This window comes from Gymnoscopelus microlampas (genome assembly GCF_963454915.1).
Source record: "Gymnoscopelus microlampas genome assembly, chromosome: 7".
In the NCBI taxonomy this organism is placed as follows: Eukaryota; Metazoa; Chordata; class Actinopteri; order Myctophiformes; family Myctophidae; genus Gymnoscopelus; species Gymnoscopelus microlampas.
This window is the reverse complement of record NC_139944.1, coordinates 16,235,235-16,262,767: the sequence shown is the minus strand read 5'-3', so window position 1 is coordinate 16,262,767 and position 27,533 is coordinate 16,235,235. Positions and strand designations below refer to the sequence as shown.

Here is a 27,533-nt window from a genome sequence, read left to right as displayed (position 1 = left end):
CAAAATACTCCAACCTGCCACAATGCTTTCAGCAACAGCTTTGTTTGTGATTCACAATAGTTGGGAAAAAAGCATATTTTTCCCAAACTTGCATTTGCATGTTTTTATTCACTTTTGTAATGAAGAATCGAAGGTGAGACATCTGGTAAATTCTTAAAGAATTTCATTCAGGATAAGAGTTATAGCTATATCTCTCCTCATTGACTTGCATTGCACAGTGAAAGGTCTCACTGAAAGTCACTGAAGCAAATTAATGCAAACAAAGATTCTGACAATGTAAAACATTTCAAAATCTGAACTTTTTTTTATATACATAAAGGATTGAAAATCCTGATCCAGATCCACGGATCGATTCTGGATCTTCTTCCTAATTCAAATTGTACATAAAAAAAAGCGGGTCGGGTTTTCTAATATTAAACTGTACATTGGAAGAATCTGCATTTTTTTGTGTTCATGTACAGTATATGTGCTAAAAGAGTGACTTTTCACTGTGCAATGCAAAACAATGAGGAGAATATTATTTTTTGAATAATTAATTTCTAATCAACAGCTAGAGCAAACTATTGAAGATGCCTCACCAATATTTGGAGTTACATCATGGCAAGACCTAAACCTCTACCAAAGGGTCATTTAACTTCAACCACTTAAACCACATATGGTTGCACGGAGTCCCTCAGGGCTCTATACTAGTGTATTTTCTGTTTTCTGTTGTTGTGGGGATAGCATTCGCTGAAAATAGCAGATCGACAAGTCGAACGGCTATTTTCTGCTAAAACCTTCCCCACAGTAAGGATGCTGGGGTTTAAGTCGTTAAGTTAGTCATGATCCTTTCAAAAGAACTATGAATGATTTTAATTATGTTAATTTTATGTTAGTTAGACTTTTTTCCCCCATTGATGTATCCCTTTAGTACGAAGTCAGGGCTCAAGTTGTTTAATATGGATCAGGGCCAAGGGAACATAGAGTCAACCCCACGCAGCAAAATCCTCAGTGTTCATTTATCTATTTGTAACTCTGAGAGGGTGTAACTCTCATGCTGCGTTCACACTGGCAGATACAAAAGATACAAAGCTACCCAGAATATTTGTAGCTTTGTAGCTGTTGTAGCTTTTGTAGCACCTACAAACGTCAGATGTATCTTTGTACAGTGTCTTCATGTTGCTGGCTTCCATTGAAAAATAATGGTAGCCTGTATCTCGGTAGCTGCAGCATCAGAGTTCAATGAATACTGAGGATTTGACCCTGCGCGCACGCACGCACACACACACACACACACACACACACACACACTCTTCTGCTTTTCTTTCTCGCTCTGCTGCTTATTGGCCTCGCTGCTTCTCTCCTCCTCAGTGATCGACTACTGTTCGTTTGGGAACCACAGTTGTGATCATGAGTGTGTGAGCGTGCTCAATGGCTACCACTGCCGCTGTAACGAGGGATACAGGCTCCTGGAAGACGGAAAGACCTGCCAGCGTGAGTAGAGTGTTATTACATGACTACACACAACGGTGCTCCTTATTTACTTCAACACCTCTGTGCCTGTCTGCATGAGCATGCAGCATACACACACACACACACACGCGCACGCGCACGCGCACGCGCACACGCACACGCACACACACACACACACACACACACACACACACACACACACACAAAAACACACCCGATACCCATAGTTCAGTTGAACCATGGGAACATTTATTTTACTTATTTTCGATCAATTACACACCCCATGAAGCCTTGAATTCATGGAGATTTTTCAGTTTTTGTCGCATTCCTAAGCCAATAATTTGATGACGGGTCATCGGTCAATAGGTGAGTCTCAAAATAATCTCAAAAAGTCCCCTACTCAAAGAGTCTCCTACCGGAGACTCTGCCGGTCATCAAATGATTGGCTTAGGATTTTTTTGGGGTGAACTACTCCTTTAAGCAATCTCACATGAACAGATGAGCACGCAAGCATGCAGGCAGCATGTTTTGCTCCCTGACCCAAGCATGTCCGCAGACCTGTACATGTGTCTGTTTGTACTGTATCTGTTGCAAACAGAATGCTGGAATCCTGTTCACAGGAACATTTTACTTGAGGGTAATTTACAAACCCCCAAGTAAGCCAAATGTTCGGCACTGGCCTTTTTGAAGCTGTGGCATACCAAGACACAGGTAACACCATGTAATCTAGCGGAGCGTTTAACCCACATACCACAGATAAACAGCATTCCTCAGAAGAATTCATGTTAACGTGGCTATGGGTTTGTCCAATCTCAGTGCTTTTCAAAACACCTGTTTTACCCGAGTATACAGATGGTCATATAGAGCTTATAAACAATGACTGGTACTTTTTGTGTGTTTGTGTGTCACAACGAAGCAACACTGGTTTTTACTGGAATCGTGGCCTAGATATTCTCTTGTCCAGGGAATAACGTTGAGAATAATACAGTTAAAGGGAATAACTTGTGTTGTCTGTCTGTCAATTGTACAATGTCAGTTATCTATGTGTTATGCTCAAATAGTGTTGTGTTGTTGTCCCTGTCCAGTATGTGCTGTTTGTGCCCAAAGAACATGCAATTCAGACATTAAAAAGAAAAAACACTTACTTAAAGGACCATACCGGTGTCATTGTCATGACGGGGACACTTCAAACTACACATTTCATATACTGTGCCTTGTGTAAAATACAAAATCAAAAACAAAACAACAACACCAATATTTCAAAACATTATACCATTGTCAATACCAAACACAACCTAATCTGAGGGCTATATAGTTATATATCTAATAGTTATATAGTTATTTTGTAGTTGTCTTCATGTATTTTATGCTTATGATATACTTTATTAATTGCCAAAGAGGAAATTCACATTGTCAGTAGCACAGAAACAAAACATAAGTACATCATCATCATCATCATACTCCTGGCATTGCAAAGCAGTACAGCCAGTGTTAGCAGCCTTGGTATCTGGTAACTGCTCTGTATTGCTTGCATGCTCGGTGGTATCCTTGCTCTTTCTTTGTTTATTCACACAAAACATGAAATATGTCGCTGTTTACTGGCCGTTAGGAACAAAAGTCAAGCCAAATCACTCTAGGGAGAGATTGAAAGAGGAAGGACTATAGTAACTGACTGTTATCCAGAACCAGAACATTGCCTCATATTTCTAATAATAATCAATTACCTAGCTAAAGCAACTTTCAAGTCTCGGAAAATGGAATCCAATGGCTTCCTCGACAATCAAACAAAATACTTCATGCTTTGGAAAATGAAATGAATGTCAAATACCATGAATTGTAGTCAGGCTAAGCATGCCAGACCACCGGTATGATCCTGCAAATCCACACTCATAGAGGAACATACACAATAAACCATGGTGCAAAGACTTTAATGCACACACACACACACACACACACACACACACACACACACACACACACACACACACACACACACACACACACACACACACACACACACACACACACACACACACACACACACACACACACACACAAACATGAACTGTGGTGCAGGACATTGTGAGTAGTATTAACCTGTGTGTGTGTTGTTTAGCCATAGACCTGTGTGCTGAGGGGAAGCATGACTGTGCACAAATCTGTCTCCCCGAGCCTGGAGTCTTCACCTGCGACTGCAACCAAGGATACACACTCAACGACGACAAGAAGACCTGCACACGTTAGTCGGGCCGTTTACATTTTCTCCAAAGTCATTAAAACGTTACCGCACTTTAGGTGAATAATTGAGTCAATGTTAGCAAAATCTCAGTGCGCGGTTAATACATTATGAATTTCATTCGTAAAAAGACGTTGATTTTCAAACTGCACTGAAATGAATGGAAAACATTGGTTTCCTGGAAAATCCAACAAACTACTGCAAACGTTGGAAAATGACCAGCAGCACTGTCACGTGTACCATGAATGGTAGTCAAGCTAAACATACTTACTGTGTGTGTGTGTGTGTATGTTGTTCAGCCATAGACCTGTGTGCAGAGGGAAAGCATGACTGTCAACAAATCTGTCTCCCCGAGCCGGGTGTCTTCACCTGCGACTGCAACCAAGGATACACACTCAACGAAGACAGCAAGACCTGCACACGTTAGTCATTTTCTTCAAAGTCATCACTCATCAAAACGTTACTGCACTTAAGTTTCTCCAGGGATTATTTTCAGTTCAATATGTGCTTTTGAAATGCATTCAAACGACGTGACTTTGACCTGCGTTTTGGATTACCTGTCTCAAGCAAGTTTCAAGTCTCTGCAAGTTGATCTTTAAACCGTACTGAAATGAATGGGATCCAATGGTTTCCTGGAAAATCTAACACACTAGGCCTTCTGCACTTTGGAAAATGACCAGCAGTAATGTCAAGTGTACGATGAATTGTGTGAGGTGTGGACTCAAGACGAGGACTTAAGACAAATATGATGACTTTATACTTACTTGATCAAATCAAAAGAATACTTTGACTCAACTTGGACTTCAACGCCAACGACTCGACTTGACTTCAAGTCTTTTCAAGTCACTTGGTACCTTCCTACAAGCTTAGGACTTATTTGGGACTTGAAACATTTTTTTTAGGGCTTGAACTTTACTTGGGACTTATTAGTCTTGACTTGAGACATGACTTAGGACTTGCCTATCTTGACTTCGGACTTGCCTCCGGAATCGAGAGCAAAGACAGGACGTTATCAGCAGTACTAACATGTGTGTGTGTTGTTTAGCCATAGACCTGTGTGCCGAGGGGAAGCATGACTGTCAACAAATCTGTCTCCCCGAGCCGGGTGTCTTCACCTGCGACTGCAACCAAGGATACACACTCAACGAAGACAGCAAGACCTGCACACGTTAGTCGCGCCGTCACACAAAAACACACCCAAACGCACGCACACACACACACACACACACACACACACACACACACACACACACACACACACACACACACACACACACACACACACACACACACACACACACACACACACACACACACACACACACATATTCTCTGTCTTTTCTGCATTGCATAAAGGGGACTTTATGCAATTGCGCATTGATTGCCAGTGCAATCAAAGAGACGCTCAAAATGACTGCTGTGATGTGTGTGTTGTTCAGCCATAGACCTGTGTGCTGAGGGCAAACATGACTGTGCACAAATCTGTCTCCCTGAGCCGGGCGTCTTCACCTGCGACTGCAACCAAGGATACACACTCAACGAAGACAGCAAGACCTGCACACGTTAGTCATTTTCTCCAAAGTCATCAAAACGTTACCGAACTTAGTTTCTCAAGGGATTGTTTTCAGTTCAATATGTGCTTTTGCAATGCATTCAAACAACGACAACATGACTTTGACCTGCGTGTTGGATTACCTGTCTCAAGCAAGTTTCAAGTCTCTGCAAGTTGATTTTCCAACCGTACTGAAATGAATGGGATCCAATGGTTTCCTGGAAAATCTAACAAACTAGGCCTACTGCATACTTTGGAAAATGACCAGCTGTAATGTCAAGTGTACGATGAATTGTGTGAGGTGTGGACTCAAGACGAGGACTTGAGACTCGACTTGGACTCGAGTCACAAATATGATGACTTTATACTTACTTGATCAAATCAAAAGAATACTTTGACTCAACTTGGACTTCAACGCCAACGACCCGACTTGACTTGACTTAGTTAAGCCCTCTCTTGACTTGAGACGTCAAGTCTTTTCAAGTCACTCGATACCTTCCAACAAGCTTAGGACTTATTTGGGACTCGAAACAAAACGTTTAGGACTTGGGGCCCTATCTTGTGTGCCGCCTTACCCCTTATCCCTAAACGTTTTTTTCAAATTTTTACTATTTTGAAAAACATTTTAAGATAGTTCAAATAGCCAATCTACAAACCCACAACGTGTCGATGTTGATCGGCTAGTTGAACTATTTTAAAATGTTTTTCAAAATAGTAAAATAAGGCTAATAATACGTTTAGGGATAAGGGGTAAGGCAGCACTCAATATAGGCCCCTTGGACTTTATTTGGTACTTGGCTGTCTTGACTTTAGACTTGACTTGGGACTCGAGAGCAAAGACTTGAGACTTACTTGTACTTGCAAAAGAGTGACCTTGTCCCACCTCTGGCATACACACACTAACAGGACGTTATCAGCAGTATTAACCTTTGTGTGTGTGTATATGTGTGTGTATGTTGTTTAGCCATAGACCTGTGTGCGGAGGGGAAGCATGACTGTCAACAAATCTGTCTCCCTGAGCCGGGTGTCTTCACCTGCGACTGCAACCAAGGATACACACTCAACGAAGACAGCAAGACCTGCACACGTTAGTCGGCCCGTCACACAAAAACACACAAACACACACACTCTGTCTTTTCTGCATTGCACATAGGGGACTTGTATATTGTATAACCAGGGTGCTACTGCGTATACACACGAGTGCAATCAAAGACACGCTCATAATGACTGCTGTGATGTGTGTGTTGTTCAGCCATTGACCTGTGTGCTGCGGGCAAACATGACTGTGCACAAATCTGTGTCCCCGAGCCGGGCGTCTTCACCTGCGACTGCAACCAAGGATACACACTCAACGAAGACAGCAAGACCTGCACACGTTAGTCGGGCCGTTTACATTTTCTCCCAAGTTAATAAAACGTTACTGCACTTAGGTGAATAATTGAGTCAAGACCTACAAGACTAAAACTCAGTGCGCGGTTAATACGTGAAGAATTTCAATAGAAAAATCTGTCTTTTCTCCAGGGATTATTTTCAGTTCAATGTGCTTTTGAAATGCATTCAAACAAGGATACCGTGATTATATCCAAATGTATTTTCTAATGTTCTCCAAAGTCATTAAAAACGTACCTAGATATAATAATTTAGTCGATGGTGACCGAATCTCACTGCATTGTTAATAAGAAAATCTATATTGTATGTACTCCAGAGATAATATTTGGCTCAATTTGTTCTTTTGAAATGCATTGAAATACACCAATAACCAGAAGTAACATCAGAGTAAAATGTACATGCTGTATTCAAGGTTATACTGTAGTTAACAAAAAGTAAACTAAAGCCTAAAACAAACAAAAAATACTGACTTAAATAAAAATAAAAACTAGACTAGCTAAAAACATGTATTTCACAATACCTATTCTGAACCCCTGATGAATAATGAATGAATGAACAAATTAATGAATACATATACATTTACATAATACATAAACACATTAATAATACATGAATACATTAACTAATACTGAAACAAATAAAAACTAAACTGAAACTAAACAAATTCATAATAAAAGCATAGTATGTAACTTTGCCCTGTGTTTACATAACAAAACAATAAATATTTTCTTTTGCCCATCATTTCCCTCTATACCAGCCGTCATCAGCCATTGGAGTAGTGTGGCTGTGCCGTAACGCACTGCCATCTCTCTGTATTTTGGTGTTTTTACCGTTTCTTTTGGTATCCCAAAAACATCCCCGTCAAAACAAACAGTGAAGCACCAAAATACAGCGAGTGGGCAGTGTGTTTCTGCAGGTAAACACCACCACACTATTCCAGTGGCTACTACTGGTATAGAGGGAAATGATTGTTAAAAATATATATTTATAGTTGTATTATGGAAACACAGGGAAAGTGACATACTATGCCTTTAAACAATAAAAAACTAAACTCAAATGAGCCAAACGACTCCGGAAACTCACTGAAACGAAACAGAAAAAAGGCTAATAAAATATACTGAACGATAACTCTGGTTGGATGAAATCGAGAGAGAGAAATAAATAAATAGTCTAAATAAATAAATAATCCTTCTGAAAATGCTCAGCATGGCATGTACAGTACTGTATATGCCATGAATCATACTCAGGCCAAACATGCCACACCATCGGTATGGTCCCGTACATTCACATGCATAGAGGAACATAATCAAATAAAACACATGAGAAATCATGGTGCAAAGACTTACATGTGCCTACACTGATACAGTATGCAGACACACAAACATGTACAGGTACAGGTATATTAACCAGTGCATGTGTGTGTTGTTTATAGCCATAGATCTGTGTGCCGAGGGGAAGCATGACTGTCAACACATCTGTCTCCCCGAACCTGGAGTCTTCACCTGCGACTGCAACGAAGGATACACACTCAACGCCGACAAGAAGACCTGCACACGTTAGTCAGGCCGACACACAAAAACACACAGACAGACACACATGTATTGTTATTATTATTTTAATAACGGCTTCACATGCACACACAGATACACACATAGTGTACAAACAAATACAGTTTGCAAATAAATAACCAGGGTGTCAACATGCGTATACACACAAGTGAAGCCAAGCACGCGCTCATAATGACTGCTATTATGTGTGTGTGTTGTTCAGCCATTGACCTGTGTGCCATGGGCAAGCATGACTGTGAACAAATCTGTATCGCCGCTCCGGGCGTCTTCACCTGTGACTGCAACAAAGGATTCAAACTCAACAAAGACAAGAAGACCTGCACAAGTCAGTGAATTCCACTCAAAACAGAGACGTTTTTCTTTGCATTTCTTCAGTCTCTGTAGCTCTATTTTTTTGTATTCCTTATCTATCTTTAACTAATCTCTTGGGTTCCCTGATTGATCTTTAACTAACCTTAAAAGGGATACATTTTATGATCTTCTTCTTCAACAGGGTGTCCGTAAACCCCTAGGGGGTCCTCCGAGTTACTACAGGGGGGCCGCCAAATCTTAATGTGATAGGAAAATTCTTTTACATTAACCACTTGAACCCTAGCACCCTATTCTTTAGCCAAAAATAGCAGATCTACAAGCTCTGTGAGTGTGTTGATCGTCTGTTTTCGGCAAAGAGGTTTGGTGTAGAGGGAAAAAAATGGTATTGACGGTTTAAGTGGTTAAATGGCTAAAAATACACATTTACACGAATCCAACATGTACTGATGATAGTGAAACAAGTCTATGAAACTATCTATGAAATCTATGAAAAAGTTAAATCTGCAACTAAATGTTATACAATATGTAGTGGGGGTCCCTGCTTCATCTCTCTCTCTCAGCTAGGGGGTCCTTGGGCTGAAAAACGTTGAAGACCCCTGATCTATAACATTTATCTCTTTCAGGCGTAGTATGGAGAAAGAATATGCATGTGTGTGGTTGTATAGTATGTGTTGTGGGTATTAATATGCAGGGTTCGATTTCCTCGGGGGGAGAGACAATCCATGTCAGTCTAATATCTCCCCCTCAGGTCATAAATGTTTTATTATCGCTGGTGGGGATATGTTTGATCCCTGCTTCTGGTCAGGCTGAATTAAATACACACATTTCCTTTTGGGAATTATAGACTTGGAAATATAAATACTGTCTCTCCAACACTGTCTTCCTCTCAGCTTCTGTCAGTCTTTCCTACATTGTCTCAACTTCCTGACTGTCTGTCTCTCCTACATTGTCTCTCTCTAAGCTTTCCTACTGTCTGTCTCGCCAACACTGTCTCCCTCTCAGCTTTTCTACCGTCTGTGTTGCCTCCACTGTCTAACTCTCAGCTTCCTTACGGTCTGTCTCTCCTACACAGTCTCTCTATTAGCTTTCCTACTGTCTGTCACTCCTGCAAGATGTATTCACTATGTACACAGATTTATTCCCTATATATCTTAAGTAACAAAAACACATATGGGGGTTACATCACCCACTCCCCTATTTAAAGGAAACTCCTTTGTATGAGCATGTGCTTATAATGTGTATGTGTACACTGTGTGCAGACCTGGACCTGTGCAACACTGTGGAGCATGGCTGTGAGCACCAGTGTGTGAGCACCCCAGGATCCTTCTACTGCATCTGCCCCGAGGGTCAACTGCTGCAAGACGACAACAAGAGTTGTGGAAGTACGTGCGGTGCAATCTATATATTATATCTCTGTCCGAGTCAGGTTCTGTAACACAGTGGTTCTCAAAAAGGGGTCCAGCAAAATCAATTAAAATGGCATCAAATCAGTTTAACCACGTTCACCCTATATACATTTGAAAATAGCCAATCTACAAGCTCAGAACTGCTGAGGCGCTATTCTGCTATTTTAAAAATATCTTGAAAAGATTTGAGAGATTTAGAATGTCTTTGAAACATTTTAACAACACAGATCTTGTATGGGGGTCCCCTGGCACAAAATATTTTCAGATGGGGATCCGTGGACAAATTCATATTAATTTGGGGGCCATTGACATGAAAAAGCTTGAGAACCACTGCTGTACTGCATTCTTTATTGTAACACAGTTGTTTCTGACTTCACATTGTGGACCTGGACTTTCTCACAAGTTAAAGAAATGACCACAGCTTCTGACTTGAAATGATTATTGCCACTTTTTGTTTTCAATTAAAACAGCATTGATGTTTTACAAAAACATCACTGCGATATCAGGAACTGTGTCAACACCAATAGTAACTGTGGGAACATGCTGTGTATTCTCCCAAACAGACCCACAACACCTTTCCAGTCTATCAACCACTTTCACTCCAAACTAGTTCCTGATTCTTCCTCTCATTCTCTTATCCTCCCTTCCTCTCATCTCATCTGTTCCTCTCTCCCCCAGCCTGCAGGTCAGCCAACATTGACCTGGTGCTGATAATTGACGGATCCAAGAGTGTCCGGCCGCAGAACTTTGAATTGGTCAAAAAGTTTGTCAACCAGGTGGGAATTTATTTGGTTGTATCTACATTGAGATTGGCTGTGATAATGAATGAATGAATCAACCCCAAGCCACCGTACCGCTGAATTTAAACTTTGATCTGCACTTTAGGCTCTAGACTTAATGGCTCTTAGTAGCAGGCTCAGTTTAAGCAGCCCCATGTACAGTATAAGGATCAGATGAAACCTCTCCTCTGTGTTGTTTTGTGCAGGTTGTGGATTCCTTGGATGTGTCCCTTCATGGTACCAGGGTGGGTTTGGTCCAGTACTCCAGCCGCGTACGAACAGAGTTTCCTCTAAACATGTACCACACAGCTGATGAGATCAAAGCTGCTGTTATGAAGGTAAAATCATGTATTATTATTTAGTCTTTTCTCTAGTAGTGTTTACCTATTTACCACAATAAGTAACTTTGGCTATAAGTATTTACTTAAGTATTAAGTATTTAAGCAAAACAAAATACCAGTACATTATTTTGCTAACTGCCTTTTGTGTGTCCACAAATGTCACAGTTGGAACCCTGGTAAATACATTTGGTATTTGTACAGATATTTTGGGAAACTCAAATACATTCGGGGAATATGCAAATGTTCTGGGTAAAGAAGAAACTGTTGTTGTAATGGTTAAAGAAAAGTGAAGAAATATACAGATATTGAAAGTGGGTGCTCAGTTAAGAACATGATTTTTAAATAACTCTCACACAAATCTATAGTTTAAACCTCATTATTACCAAGAATAATGTTTGATTTGTGATGCATCTTCGTCAATCAAATCCTGTTAAATCAGTAAACCACTGTTCAAATCACTAGTGTTCATTTAACCACTTACAATGGTTCAAAAATAGCCAATCTTCAAGTTCAAAACGCATTACATCCGCATTACTGTACATATGTTGTGAGCCTATATCAGCTTTTCTTTTTTGTTTTTCTTTTTTATATGAATAATTTTGTTAAAATGTTCACATAATGACATGCCCATAATAGGGACATCAGATTGAAAGTGGTTAAATGAGCAGTTATAGTCATTTTGTCTCAGTTTGAGACTCATTAAAACACCCACCATAAAACAGTTGAAGATTAGATCCTGGCCCCATGAGCTTGAGAAATACTCATTTACATATATGACTCAAAACCACACGCTATAGGTGGACTACATGGAGAAGGGAACCATGACAGGCCTGGCCCTGAAGCACATGTTGGAGAACAGCTTCTTAGAGGCTGAGGGAGCCCGCGCCGCCGCCCGCAACGTCCCCCGCATCGGGCTGGTCTTCACGGATGGCCGATCCCAGGACGACATCACAGAGTGGGCCAAGAAGGTCAAGGAAGCTGGTGAGTAGGCCTGTCACCATTATGACATAAATCGTCTAATCACAATTATTTGAGATAATCGTAATATTTTTTTGCATAATCGTCATAATTGTCTTAATCATTGTTTTCAAACATTTTCAAATGTAGTCGAAATAGCCGATCTACAAGCCAATCTACAAGCTCAAAGTTTTGAGCTTGTGCTATTTCCACTGTTGATCTTGTTTTGAATGTATAAAATAATTAAATATGTCTGTATTTGTCATAATATCTGCCCTGGGCAACTTTTGTTTAACGAAGCCTAAAAAGCCGAAACGATATTCATAATGTTCCAATGTAAATCGTTAATCGCAATTATTTGAGTGACAATTCATCGTCAAGTCAAATTTCATAATCGTGACAGCCCTGCTGGTGAGATGCTGTCATGGCATGAAGCTGTGACATCTACCTACAGTAGCACTCACCTCCAGGCTGACACTAGATATTATAATTCTCACAATAACAATAACATGTTGTTGGGTTTCTATACAGGCATCACCATGTATGCCGTGGGCGTAGGGAAGGCCGTGGAGGACGAGCTTCGCGAGATCGCCTCTGAGCCAGTGGAGAAGCATTTCTACTACACCACCGACTTCACCGCCATGAATTCCATTGCTGAGAACCTCAAGCTCAATGTGTGCCCAGGTACGCTACACCAGCGGGGCTCAACGTGTGGCACAGGGTGGTCCTCGAGGACATCTGTGGGGGTTTCCCAAGTTTAATGTCACGTTTCAAATTTTCTCCTAGACAGTTATGCAGTTATTTCTTTTTTTTATGATTTTAAATTGATTAAACAATTGATCGATAAACATGCTCTGAAAATGCACGATTTTCAAGTGGGCCCTGATCCAGAAAAGGTTGAGAACCATTGGTCTAGTAGGAGGTATTTGGCATACTGTCATAAATGATCAATAATTAAATTAGTCTATTACTTTGTAAGGCGATATCACTTTAGCAATATGGAAGATCACTGTGCTAATATGGCTTATTATCCTATAGCTTTTTCTTAAATGTTTTGTCTGTCTCGTTTCCTCGTCCACTCTCACTCACACACGCTCTCTCCCTCTAACTGTGACCCTTTCTCTTTGTCCCTCCTTCTCTCTGCAGCGGAAAGCCAGGGGGAGATTGAGGTGAAGGATCCATGTGCCTGTGAGAGTCTGGTGGAGTTCCAGCAGGCCACCATGAGCACTCTGGAGCAGCTCACACAGAAACATATCCTTTCAAGTGTCCTTCAGTTCAGTCCTCCTGCACACAACCTCCCAAAACCAGCAACCAGCGTTGGCAAATGTTGCGAGAGAAATAAGCAACCAGGTCTAGGAAAACTATTAACGGCTATTATAGGCCACATGAGCACTTTAAATCTATATGCTGTATACATAGGTTATTTTAAAATAGCTGCTCTACAAGCTTGTAGATAAGATCAGATCAAAAAATCTTGAACTAAAATGCAGAATATTTGGAAGATTTTTGAAACATTCTAACAACAAAAAACCTAGTACGAGGCTCCCTGTCACAAAACCTTTTCAGATGGGGGTTGTAGGGACAAATACATATTAATTTGGGGGTCCATGGCATGAAAATATTTGAGAAATACTGGTTCAAATAAAACCTGCAACCCTCAACTACTAAAATGTACAAGCGACATAACAGAAAAACAAAATCCAAAATCGCTTATAACAAGCAGGCATGGCAACACTGCCAGCAACTTTTTAAATTCATCCCAGAAAAGTCAACATAGACCTGGCATAGTAGAGCTGGGCTTTTAGCACCCTCTGGTGGACAGTGGTGTACACACACACAGACAGACATCCTCATGGTTTACCTGGCTTTGTGCAGCTCAGCTCATCACTTGGTAAAGACAAGATGAGATTTCACTTGCTGCTGACATTTTTTCTCTTCATCAGCATGGTGAGGGGTGCAGCTGACACCGTTTAAGCTCTACTTCAGCAGCCCCCGGACACTATTTCACCACCATTACTTGCAATAGTCCACTTTTCTTTCCTTTTTGGAAAAGCTAGGAGCCCTGGGCTGCAGCCCCTAAAGCCTGTGCGTTAAGCCGGCCCTGTATGTGAGAAGCTAGAGACACTTAACTATATTCCAATGCACGTTTCATTCTGATGACTTTTAATATAGCCACCCTATCCAAACTATCCATCAATTGATGCCAGTGTCCAGTACGTATATATACATAGATGTACATAATGCATAGATGTCCCTTGTTAAAACAAAGTAGGCCCAGTGTGTACCACACACGCACACACGCACGCACACGCACACGCACACGCACACGCACACGCACACACCTTTCAAACAACCTGTCATATGCAGACCTCTCTCTCTCTCTCTGGACAAAATGCTCCCTTGTCTGCTCAGGGTGTTTAGAAACACACGTGAGTGTGTATGTGCATGAATGTGCACATGTGTGTGTACAGTATACTCGTACAGTATGTACTGTATATAGTACTTAATGTGCATGTGGTGCGAGCAGTGGTGTAAAGTAACTAACTACATTTACTCAAGTACAGTGCTTAAGTACAATTTCGAGGTATTTTTGCTTAACTGGAGTATTTCCAATTTTCAGTACTTTTACTTCTAATCCACTACATTTCAGAGCCAAATATTATGCTTTTACTCCACTACAGTAGTTTGTAGTTTTTGAGTATTATTATATAACAATACATTAACCACTTCAACCCTATATACATCTCGGCCATTTGAAAATATCAGATCTACAAGCTACAAGCACAAGCACAATGCGTCGCATCGTGGCGCATTGTGCTTGTAGATCTGCTATTTTTATACATTTGAAAACTTGTGAAATGGGACATTCTGCATAATGAACGTACTTTCTGCGTCCATTTTGATATCAATACTTTTGTACTTTTACTCAAGTACATTTTGAATGCCAGACTTTTACTTGTAACAGAGCATTTCTGCGATGAAGTGCGCGGCATAAACATATTTGTGTTAAAGTTGCAAATAAGTAAGAAATATAAAATAAAGAGCTAACATTGGCAAAAATAAAAATGTAATAATAAAATAAGAATAAAAGGATGGTAAATAATTAAATGCTATTGTTGTTACTCTCGGTCCATGTGTTTATCTTTAACCCTCGGTGCACTGGGTGCCATGACGACTCGCCTGGAAAACCTGGAGAACCAGCTGCTCTCCAGGAAGTGAGCTGCCGACCACGGTGACTGAACAGGAAGTGACACATGCGGACGAGGAGGTGGAAATGCAGGGAGGCTGGAGGAAGAGGGAGTGGGTGAGGAAGAGGAGGAGGGTGACTTCCTGGGTGCATTTTCACGGGACGGAACCAAAGATTCAATAAATATGCGCGTAGATCACAGACCCTTTTCCCAAAGCGTCCATAGCATTCAGTATGTCTTTGCACCCTCCAACATGCGTTGCCATCTTTTACCTGAGCTGTCAAATGTCTCATAAGGTTGTTTCTTTTAATCCTCAACATAAATGAATAGCCATTCAACCTTGATTTTTTCCCCACAAATATTACTATCACATAATGGCTCAAGAGAGTTGTATAAAGAAAAAAACACTACCGGTGTCTATGAACGCTCTCGGAAATGAGTCCAAGATGGATAAAAGCTATACCAGGCTCAAAGAAATCTCAGATACAATCTCACCACAAATTTGAGTGCATTGTCCTTTTTTTTGCAGAATTAACCCTACAGTAGATTATCAACAAATCAAATTACATATGTTATATACCCTGTCGCACAGTGGTTCTCAAACCTTTTATTTTATTTCAAGGAACCCCACTTTGCTACGAAATAGGGCCATGTACCCCCATAACTCTGAGAGTGTAACAAATGGAACCAAATGGATGGTTCCATTTGTTACACTCTCAGAGTCACAGACCTGTAAGGGTCCATTTGGTTCCTAATTATCACTCCTTTAACCGGGGACCCCTGGAATGCCCTAAAGGACCCCTGGGGGTCCCCACTTTGAGAACCACTGCTGTAGCATATGTGATGATGGTACTTCTTTTATCGGTGACGTCCAAAGCACACAGCTTTGTGTGCAGATATACAGGACTCCAGGCCTGTGGGTTACATGTACAAACTGTACATGTAATCATTGTACAGTACATTTGAGCATTGAAACATCATACAGTGAATATATCAATATCTCTAGTCACACAGTATTAAACACATAGGCTACACAGTTTGTCCACATGTCTTTGTGCCCTATTTATACTTGATCTGTTTTGTACGGTTTGTTAAATATGATGTATTTATGATGGAATTTTATACCAGCGGTAGTTATATCAGAGGAATGAAATGAGAGGAGAGGAGAGGAGAGGAGAGGAGGAGTAAATAGAGCTAAAATGAAGTGTTATTACCACTCCCAATATGGAACTCTTCAGGGTGAAATCCAAAAACCCTGACATTTGTGCCTTAGAGTCATAGACTAGTTCCACATGTTTAGTGAACTAACCAGTAAGCAAATGCAATAATCACACATAACAATGTATCATAAATATTGAGCCAAAGTAAACATCAAAGAAGAAATTAGCTCTACTGTGCCTTTCGTTTACTTTAGCCTATTAGAGGGTGTACACTATCTAGACGCTATCCAAAAGGCCTTTTCCAGCGAGTAAGTACATAGAAGTAACTAAGTACATTCACTCAAGTACTTCTCCCACCACTGGCTATATCATACTAAGTTTGATTACAGTATTGTGTAACTCAGTATGACTCACATTGTGATTTGGGCATCTGTTTACACAAACAATGTGCCGAGGAGAAAGGCGCTGCTGTGGCACAAATGCTGTTGATCTCTTCTGGAGATAAACATCAATGCTGGTTTAAAACAAATCATCTTTGTGAGGCAAGACTGCACAGTAAAAATACAGAGTGCTCGGTCCATTTACACTGTCACAATTAAATTACCACTCTGGATTTTGCTGTGTGAGGGATTTTTTTTTTTTACATGACACTCATGCTCCATATACTATCAAAGCACAGCCAATAATCAATAATGGTAATAATAATCTGTAAAGGCAGCAGCATGCTCCAAATGAACAAGAACTCTTTTTGTCTTGGGCAGGGCTTCCCTAGCCAAAGAAAGTCTGGCGAGGACTAAAGTGTTTTATAGTCGATGCGGCTCTGCTCTGGGAACATCCACAGTATACAGTACTTGAGCGGATCTTCACTGTTTGTTTAGATCAACAACCTCCAATATGCTTTGACATAATTAGAGAGTTCACCATTTCTGGCGACAGACACAGTAGACACAGTGTGTGCTATTGCTCTTTCTTCTAACTAATGTAATTGCCATGTGGTTGTGTTTAGTTGCACAGAGAGTTTTGTACCCCCAAACAACCTCAACAACAAAACTGTCCATGGTACATTGCTGGCAGAGAGCAGAGATAAAATAATATAAATCACAATTGCATTGACTGTCTGACCAATCACACACACACAGTGTTTGCCTGTGTTTGGCTAATTAGAAAATCTAGGAGGGGCAAGAACTGCCGAACTGAACTGCCAAACTTGTTTTTATTAACCTGCCGAAGCCGAAATAGTCCTTATTCAGTTGGAGTATGCTGTTGTACTTAACAAGTAAAGTACACAGTAAATTCCTCAATGTCAATTTATCCATTTGTAACTCAGTGTGTGTACATACTGTATGTACAGGTCCATTTGATTACATTTGTACATAATTCACAATCAGATTTTACAATATAGGCCATTGCGAAAAGCATTGCTTTCCACCAGTACCCCTAAAATATTCAGGAGTTCTGCCTGCATTAGCGGTTTTAACAAACCATCCCCCATACAACTAATGCTGGTGTGTGTGTATATTGTACTGTTTCCTTGGCCTCACGTGGACAATGTGTGATGTAAGTTACAGTATAATGTCCCTGTGAAGTGACAGAGACAACGGTTTCCCTAAGGCAATGTATCTAAAATCACCTGGCGATTTGGTCATCTCGTTTTAGACTTGTATGGCAAAGGCTGTAATGGATTTATACCCCATTATAAATGGTTGTCTGTACTTTTTTGTATATTTTCTAATAACCTTTTTTTGTATTGTTCTGAGGACACCCTGTATCATGACACAAAAGGCAATAAAGAGTGAAACTTTTCATTACTCTGTTGATGTATGTTTTTTAAACACACATTACATTTCCTGGTAGATTCCATACAGACCTTCAATTATTGGATGGATTTGAAGCCTTAAATATGGATGCTTGCAGTATACAGTTATAGCTGTAAAACAAATATCAATGCACTGCTGAAATGATAACTACAACAGAACTAAGAATACATTATGTAGTCGTTCATTTATTAATAATAATAATAATAATAATAATAATAATAATAATAATAATAATAATACAATTAATAATAATATGGAACCCATTCCACTGTGGTATGTTTTTGTCACTGTACATTTGCACACTTTGTCCCCTGCAGGACCAGTGGGAGCCACGGGGGAAAAGTTAGCAGTTAAAATGTCTTGATAAGGGTCACTTCGACATATAAACCAGGGCCGAGGTGCGAACCGGGGATGTTCTTTAAATGTATGAACATCTGCAACATTTACATAAAATGTATAATTTACAGTGAAGAAGTTCTACTTACAGCAAAATGTCATTGATATTTGAAGAGGAGAATTAGATTAAATGCTATTGTCAAAAAAGGGCCCTTAACAACAATGCCCTTTATCCATAGATTCTCATGAAAGAATAGAATAGACTTTATTTGCCATTTGCACGAATACATAGGAAATCTTGGAGGTCAGCTCCCAGGGTCAGCATTTAAAAAAGACAGAAAGATGAATATTGCTCCAAGGCCTATCCCTCCATTATTCTCTTCCTCTCTCAACTCCTCTCCTTTTGAGGCAGTGTGTTTGGTGCATTTGTCCTCTACATTTATGAAAATAAACAGCCTATGATGATGATGGACTAATACTTTCTACAACAAGAATTTCTTCACAGGAAATGGGCAGTTAAAGTCAGTTACACATAACTCCTATATGATAGGACCAAATATGTCTTTCTTTTGTGGTCAGATGCATTAAACAGAAATATGGATACAACTTTGTAATCAAAATGGCAAAAAAAAGTTACTTTGCAGTGACTGGAGAGAAAACTTTCACAGATAAGTCAGCATATTAAAGGCTAATAACAATATAATAAATACAATTTCCCTGTGGAGTACTGGTCAAGTGTGTTTAAAGGCATTGTAGGGAACATTAAGCCTACATTTAAAAAATATGTATATATATATTTTTTGCATTTTCTCCCCTCTATCAGCCACTATATAATGATGCTGGGGTGTTTTCCTTCATTGAAACACAGTCCTCTGTCTGAAATCCGTATTTTCCCTTCTGTTTATGTTCATGTTGTTTATGTCCGGGTCGTAAATTAACGCACGCATGTGCGTGTCCGTGCGCGTCCGTGCCCGTATCAACTTTTTACTTTCGGTTTTAAAACGCTCTCAAACTTCTTTTTTGAGGCACATAATTTACTTTTAAAAAATCGTTTGGATAGAATTTAGTTGTTTAGCTTCATATATGTGGTCAATTTATCATGAAAGAGCCTATTTAAAAATATAAATTCAGAGAACCGTAGGGTCGGGCATTTCCGCGAATTGTATCCGCATAAGGCAACCTATTTTGGGCATGACTCATTTAAAAAGTCCCCCCTGCGTCACCCCCTGGTGGTCGGGGAAAAGAACTGCTGGAGGGGCGGTGTTTGACAACAGTTTTTTTCTTTGATTATGTCTGAACTCCCTACAATGCCTTTAAAGTGCATCTCCATGGCAGTAAACCATTGTCAAACAAACACATGTTTTAATGACGTTGAACTTCAACTGTGTTTCTCTACAGACTGTGATGCCAGAGGGAGAAAAGTTCACGTAAAGGGCAACATGCTTAGTTTTCAGGGGTTTTTTTTCCGTGTGTGCGTGCGTGCGTGTGTGTGTGAGTGAAATGGCTCTATTTTTGTTTAATTCATTAATCCTAATTATCCTAATCCATATACCCTAATATTAACATATTAATCCTAACCGATGCCGTTCATCTTGTTCCAGAGAAGCTTTGAACAACATAAGTAAAAGTTTGACAAGAGCTCTGAGGGGGGAAACGTCTCTTCTCAGCATCTGGGGAGTACAAACTTCATTGAGAACTCTGAAAGAAGAAAGCACATTGTAATGTCAGTGTAAGAAAAGGCATTTCCTGGTGGAGTACAAGGTCAAGTGTGTTTAAACAGCATCACCATGGCAGTAGCTGTTGTTGTCAAATTAAAGCACCTCTTAATGAGATTGAACTTCAGTCCTTTTTCTCTATAGACTGCGTTGCAACAGAGAGAAAGGTTTACATGAAGAGCAACTTCATTATTTTTCAAGTACACACCAACTTTAGTCATTAGTTTTGACTAAAGTGCAACGTAACCTTCTGACAAAACCATATGGCTATGTGCAGCTACTGAATGACTCTAACAGAACAACATCCGGCTGCATGCTATGTTCTGCATCTTAGAATAGTGAAATGGACCTTCTCTACCTTTCACACTATTATTTAGAGGATTGGCTATTCAAAGCAATGGTTTTGATGATGTGTTTGAAATAGCAGCACAAAACGGACAACACTCTCAGAGATAAATTAACACTGTGTTTAACTATTGCACTAAGTTTTTATTATTGTTTAACTCAGGCATGTCTCTGACAAATAAGCATAGTGCTACTCAATCTCTCTATGGATTATATTAATCCAATGTGTTTTAGAGCATCACCATGGCAACGTAACTGTTGTTGTCAAACACAGCACATCTTAATGACATTGAACTTCACATTGTTTTCTCCGCAGACAGAAGAGCAGTTTGGGACTCATGTTTTAGTACAGAGATTTCAATTAAGCTTCATTAAGGGCATTGTTTACACACACACACACACACACACACACACACACACACACACACACACACACACACACACACACACACACACACACACACACACACACACACACACACACACACACACACACACACACACACACACACACACACACACACACACACACACACACACACACACTCAATATAACAAGCTACATTGTTAGACTACCACTAGTGCATACGATACTGAAGGAATAGGTGCCCCTCCTCTTCCTGAATTCCACTCATTATAGGAAATGTCAAGGTGTCCCTCAAGTCCGTTGTTGTTATGGTGGAAGCAGCCCCAGTACACAGCAACAAGTTCTCTGTTCCTTACACTAGTAACAACAACAAAGAGGATTTGAGTGATGCAATGGCAGAGGAGAGAGAGAGAGAGAGAGAGAGAGAGAGAATACATTAAATTAACATTACCCACATTTCTCCAGGTCCTGAACAGAGACATCAAATTGGCAGAATAACTGCAAATGTATAATTGAGTTTGAAAATGAAATTCATTTCTTGTGTGGTTGTCAGATACTGTACCAGCTAAGATCACCCCAAGCTTCATGGCCTTACCAAACCAAAACAGTACATTATTACATTATATATTTACATGCTTTTGAGCTCTGCAGGGGTATAGCAAAGAGGTTTGTTTTGTCCTTCCATAACATCACGTTAGCATCAACACAAGAGACAAACTGAACAAGCTGGTGATGTGCCGTGGCAGACCTGTCACTCTTGGTTCAATAAACCCTAAAGTCCAGTTTATAGACGACATACACAGAAATTACCGTTCACATGCGCAAGGCATCTTTATTGATAAACAAGGGAGATTCCCTTTATACTATGTGAATAAAAGAACAGCAAATTAATGATATTAAAACAATACGACCTGATATATCACGAAGGCAAATCGCTCCACATCTAAGTCTGCATGCAAACAAGCGATCGGTTGAGCGCCTGGATAATTCTCAGGTTCTTATCTTTAGCATTCAGTATATCAAAAACAGTGGATGGCACGTTCGGCCTTCTAATTGGAGTACAGCTTCTGTGCTCCACACTCTATAAAGTAAAGGTTGACGGCCCAAGGTTCCACAATGGACCATCACTGGCAAGGATAGCAGTATAGCCATCAGGCAGTGGTGGACAAACCCAGTATTGAGTCAAAGTATAGATACTCCTGGTCAAATCTTACTCAACAATTGAAAGTTGCTCAAAATGCACATCAATTTGAATGACCTTGACATGAAAATGTTTGAGAACCACCGCTGTAAAAAAACGTTGAGCACAATTACAAGAGAGACTGGTGGAGTAAAGAGAAAAATACTCAGCTGGTTCTCGCTAGGTCAGAGAGTTCATTGAGAGGAGCAGTGTTTTACTTCTAGAGTTACCTAGTCTATAGCCATTAGATGAGCAGCATATCGGATTACATGAGCTAACCTGCTTAGCACTAGCACAGTGATTTCACTTCTCTCAGTGAAAACAGCACGTATGGCAAGGCAAACAAAAAAGATCCTGTGCATTCAAATCTTTCAAAACATATCAAATGGATCTGCCAGGATGGGCTGTGTAGCCCCAGTCATAACACAATGTTCAACTCCTCAAATGTCTGATGACAGAACTGTGAGTTGAAAAGGCCACAGATGTGAGCCAAGTGAACTGTTAATGCCTAATTCATGCTCCATCGTACAATGGTGTTGCTCACCACATATAGCAGACAGACCTTATTTACGAGGGTGTCATTCATAACCTGGAACACGCCCAATTTCGTTGGCACTAGGGGTATAATGGTATGGTATGGTATATATTTCTTTTTTCCGGTACGGTATTGTGATTTTTTAAAGTTCTCCAATAAATAAAATAATATAAACAAAAGAATGACATGTTTTAAATTAAGTTGTCCATTGCACATTCCTTTCAAAGTGGGTTAAAGGAAAATAGCACTGTAGACGCTATTTCACTGTTCACTATGATGGACATTGAGGTAAGAAAAACAAGCGCTCCTCTAGCCCAACACTCCACTGAACGCGGAGTGCTGTTGTTGTAAATGGGTATGGTGCACGAGTTTAATATGTCTTTTTTTGTATTTTTGTTCCACATTCCACACATTTGGGGCACATGCATTCGGTACGGGTCGTTCGGTTCGGTATTGTTGCACCCCTAGTTGGCAATAGAGACAGTTCAGTCAGATAACTCACGAATAGATTGAGACCAAAATAGCTTGAGAACATTTTATTTATAAAATGTAAATACAAGTGTGAAAATATTTGATCTTGGCGTTCAGGCTCTGCTATACATTACTCCCTGCTCAGCACATTAGCAGACAACCATTTAAGAGCAGGGTATGTCTATGACAAACCCCCCAAGGGAAACAGAACCCTTATGGAAAGCAGAGCCTATACTGGTGGTGCTGGGAGCAAACAAAGCACATACAACATCAGTGGCAACAATTACAACACATTGCAACGCAACGTGTTGTGAGCTTGTAGATCGGCAAAGACATTTGGTGTCGATGGAATAAAGTACAGAGCCAACTCAGGTCCAGTTTATGACCGACAATTTCACGATAAATTAATGCAAATCTTCACGATATGATTATTGTGAGCGTTTTTTTATCGCGATAAACGATAATACCGATTAATACGATAACAACGATCGTCCCATCCCTAATAGAGACTATACATTGTGCCAGATGCTCCTGTCCTGTCCTGCCGTTCTGAATGTTCTTAGTCAGCTCACTTCTCAAGTCCTCACCTCTCCTTTACTCTGCCCTCCTCCTCTGTACTGTGGTATGTGTTCTGACCTCCTGCCTACTTGGCTATCTCCATGTCCAGTAAGTATTTTTATGTCGTCCACACACATGCACAGTTCATAATGTCCACCCTAAAGTGCATACAGGAAGCTAGCCAGAGTGCTAACCTGTGGCCATGTTTGTCTTGGCTAATAAAACATGCAGACCAGGCCAAAATAAATCTTACCAGAACATCAGATATAAACGTTCATTTTTGTCATGTATTTCATAACCTTTGCTTGGGTACTAAGACCAACTCAAACTGATGGTACTTACTTTTTTTTTGGCCTTTGGGGGAAAAGCAATATAAAGCTTTATTTGTAGGGGATTCTGGAGTCGAATATGAGGTTTGAGAAAAGTTAACTCAGTGGCAATTCATAGTTGGCAGATTGATTATGTAACATTCAAGAGGTTCTCATCCCGGTTAGGACATAAAATGTACAGACTGAATGTGACCGACGTTTAGCAAGGCTAAACGTAGCTGAATGTAACATTAATTATAGTTGTGTGTACTGTACTGTACTGTACTGTACTGTACTGTACTGTACTGTACTGTACTGTACTGTACTGTACTGTACTGTACTGTACTGGGTGCACAGGGTGTGCATATATAAACTAGACTATAGGTTGGGGTCGCTACGCGGCCTGAACACCTACTGTACGTCGCACTTCCAATCGGACCGATACGTTTGAGTCATTGTGTTGGGGAGCCCATATATGGAGATGTCTGTCATCCCTGTCCATTTTATGTCCATATATGGACATCCCTGATGTCAACAGTGTATATGCCCATAAATTGGAATGTTCATATATGGGCATATTGTTTGGATCGGCGGTTCTGGACAACTGGATATCCAAACTACTTGACGCCGAGCACCGCACTCCCTCGAGTCCTTGCCGCTGCGCGTGGTGAGTTTGTAGTTGGTCGGTCCCATATATGCACATAACCATGCTAGGACATAGCGGTCGGACTTGTGGCTCTGGACAACCGGATCTCTGTATCTGTCAATCCTTGTCCCATTTATGCCCATATATGGAGATCGCTGATGGCATCAGTATATGCCCATATATGGGCATGACCCCTTTTGTTCCCATATACTAACTGACAAATTATTTTTTGGCTGATGCCATGACGACACATTGAGGTTAGACAACACACTCCATATTAGGGCATAGCTGCACTGGGAACTCCTCAAACTGTATGGTTATGGCTGAGTCAGAGTGACATCAGAGGTCCGTCCGCTGGCCGGCCGGCCCGCCGGCTCTCCCATTAGCCGATTTTAATATTAGGATGTAATTGTCTCCGCCAGGCCGAAAGGCATGGCGAGAGAGTATGTTTTTCCCCCTGTCCGTCTGCCCGTACAAATTAACAACAAAAATGTCGTGGTCTGGCCCACAAAGGTTGAGTTTGTAGCGATACTTCTTGGTGTCATTGTTGCCTGCCTATCCCTGTACTATTTAATTACTTGATGTGAACATAGATATAAACTAGATAAAGTGCTCCTCGGAGCACAGGTCTCCGCCAGGTCAGGTAGGCTATTGTGGCCTCCAAGAAGTATCGCTACAAACTCAACTTTTGTGGGCCAGACCACAACATTTTTGTTGTTAATTTGTAGTGAATTGTTGCGGGTAACCATCCAAGCTGTGAATAGCTAGGATGACCATGGTTCTCAGCAGGAAACCGGTGGAGTGTCCACTCCGGGTAGGGAATGAGATCATCTGCAGGCATTCAAGTATCTCTGGGTCTTGTTCACGAGTCAGGAGAGGACGGAGCGTCGGAGCAGCAGGAGCGGTATTGCGGCCCGTGTACCGCACTGTTGTGACAAAAAGGTGAGCTGAGCCAGAAGGCAAAGCTCACCTGTCAATCTTTGTTCCTACTCTCACCTATGGTCATGAAGTGTGGGTCATGAGTTTTCTCAGATGGGTGGCTGGCATCTCCCTTAGGGAGAGGGTGAGAGGTTCAGAGGGACTCGTAGTAGAGCCGCTGTTCCTTCATGTTGGAAGGAGCCAGCGAAGGTGGCTTGGGCATCTAGTATGGATGATTCCTGAGTGTCTCCTTAGGGAGGTCCTGTGGACACGTCCCACTAGGAGGAGACCCCGGGATAGACCAAGGACCAGATGGGGTGGTTATATCTCCTTGACCTTGGAACGCCTCGGGATCCCCCAGGGTGAAGTGGTTAATGTTGCCCTGGAAAGGGAAGTCTGGAACTCACTGCTGGAACTGTTGTCCCTGCGACCCAACTCTGTATAATGGATGGATGGATGGATGGATGGATGGATGCAATGGGAAGAAAAAAAACTCTCTGGGTCTCGGATAATAAAGTGGAAAGTTGAATCTCTTGAGACTGGTCTTGAGAACTGCTGTACAACCCTGCTTCATACAGTGTACCCGTATGTCTACACACATACACACATACACACACACACAGCCACAGACATACTGTATAGTCACACACCTGATCGCTCAGGATCGGTGCCAACTGACTATATAAAGAGCTCTGCCACATGTTTGTGAGGCCATATCATGCCATGTTGGTATCCTCTTTGTTTTGCTGTATACCTAAGGTGAGTACCACCCATGTGCTTACGTAAGACTACAATGACATAAGTTGTCATCACTTCATTCATGTTCATTATTGTGCATTAATTGAAATTCAACTTGACTTTCTCTGTATTCTCAGGTTGGGGTGACCTGAGAAGTACAATTAGGCAAGGTTTGTGTGCACTGTCAGAAATGGCTGCAACCAATGCAGATTATAGCCATACAGGGATACAATATTGTACTTTTTCTGCTACAGGTTAATTTTATAAAAGAAAACATTTGTATTTGTATATTTGTATAATGTATGCTTGCTAGACTTTCCTTAGTTTAGTTAATATTAGACAAAAAGAAAGTTCTACAAAAAAAAGAAATAGCACAGAGACAACAGAAAGAACATCCTGTATGAACAAGGATGTAATCTGTGATAAGACCATAACAAACACAATGAAAACCACAATAAAGTCTGACTTTATTGTGTTATCCTTGATTATTTTTTATTTATACATACTGTATAAATGTAGCATACTGTGTTTGTTAAATGACTCAAAGCAGATATACAAGCTCATATAGCTTGTAGATCTGCTATTTTTGAAAAATCTAGAAAGTGTGTGCAAATCTTTGTATATATACTGCATATCTTTTAAAGTGAAAATGTTTTACTCAAATCTTTACTTCTGGGTGTCCCTGGAACAAAATATTTTGAGATGGAGATGGATATCTTGGCCAATACAAATAATGTTGGGGGTCCTTGACATGACATTTTTTGAGAACCACTGATATAGAAAGATACGTTTTTCAGAAAACGGCTCGGATTTAGGAGACATTTATAGAATCGGCCTCAGGTCTTAATGATTTAAGTGGTTAATCATTGAGAAAATGTACTGCTCACCTCAGTCTTACTGACAGTAATGTCAGTATTTCATCACTGGGTGGCAGTAGTAACCAGCTGTCGTATTTCAGAAAACATTACTAAGTATTGTAGATTTTATAGACATGGCCTCCCTATAACTACATGGGATTTAATGTAATTATTAGGCATGAAAGTGTCAATTCCCAGTATAAAAAAGGTTAGTAACTGTGGAGCCTTAGCATGAATGTGCACAAAGTGGAAATATGTTAATGTGTTCATAGCATTCATGGTTTGCCTTTTTTTTTTGTATTCCTTGTCTTCTGCTGTATTTTGTATTTATTATTGGCCAAATAAAATGACAAAATGATGTCTTTTTTTGTAACAGCTGAGGAAGATCCTGGCATTTGAGAT

At 40.5% G+C, this 27,533-nt stretch overlaps 1 protein-coding gene across 5 annotated transcripts in view; it reads left to right on the top strand.

Moving 5' to 3' along the window:
• The window catches only part of matn4 (matrilin 4), a 40,742-nt gene extending 22,604 nt beyond the window's left edge, over positions 1-18,138 (top strand). For 2 of the 5 annotated variants that reach the window (XM_084063637.1, XM_084063636.1), the window contains exons 8-23: positions 1,351-1,473; positions 3,569-3,691; positions 3,988-4,110; positions 4,734-4,856; positions 5,128-5,250; positions 6,205-6,327; positions 6,493-6,615; positions 8,062-8,184; positions 8,400-8,522; positions 9,769-9,891; positions 10,594-10,691; positions 10,901-11,032; positions 11,833-12,016; positions 12,524-12,676; positions 13,139-13,243; positions 15,153-18,138. In XM_084063637.1, coding sequence (XP_083919763.1) covers positions 1,351-1,473; positions 3,569-3,691; positions 3,988-4,110; positions 4,734-4,856; positions 5,128-5,250; positions 6,205-6,327; positions 6,493-6,615; positions 8,062-8,184; positions 8,400-8,522; positions 9,769-9,891; positions 10,594-10,691; positions 10,901-11,032; positions 11,833-12,016; positions 12,524-12,676; positions 13,139-13,243; positions 15,153-15,211 — 1,961 coding nt within the window. In that variant the 3' untranslated portion in view covers positions 15,212-18,138. The remainder of the gene's footprint in view (positions 1-1,350; positions 1,474-3,568; positions 3,692-3,987; positions 4,111-4,733; positions 4,857-5,127; positions 5,251-6,204; positions 6,328-6,492; positions 6,616-8,061; positions 8,185-8,399; positions 8,523-9,768; positions 9,892-10,593; positions 10,692-10,900; positions 11,033-11,832; positions 12,017-12,523; positions 12,677-13,138; positions 13,244-15,152) is intronic. The other 3 variants (XM_084063639.1, XM_084063638.1, XM_084063640.1) reach the window with 3 other exon arrangements.
• Positions 18,139-27,533: the final 9,395 nt, after the last annotated feature.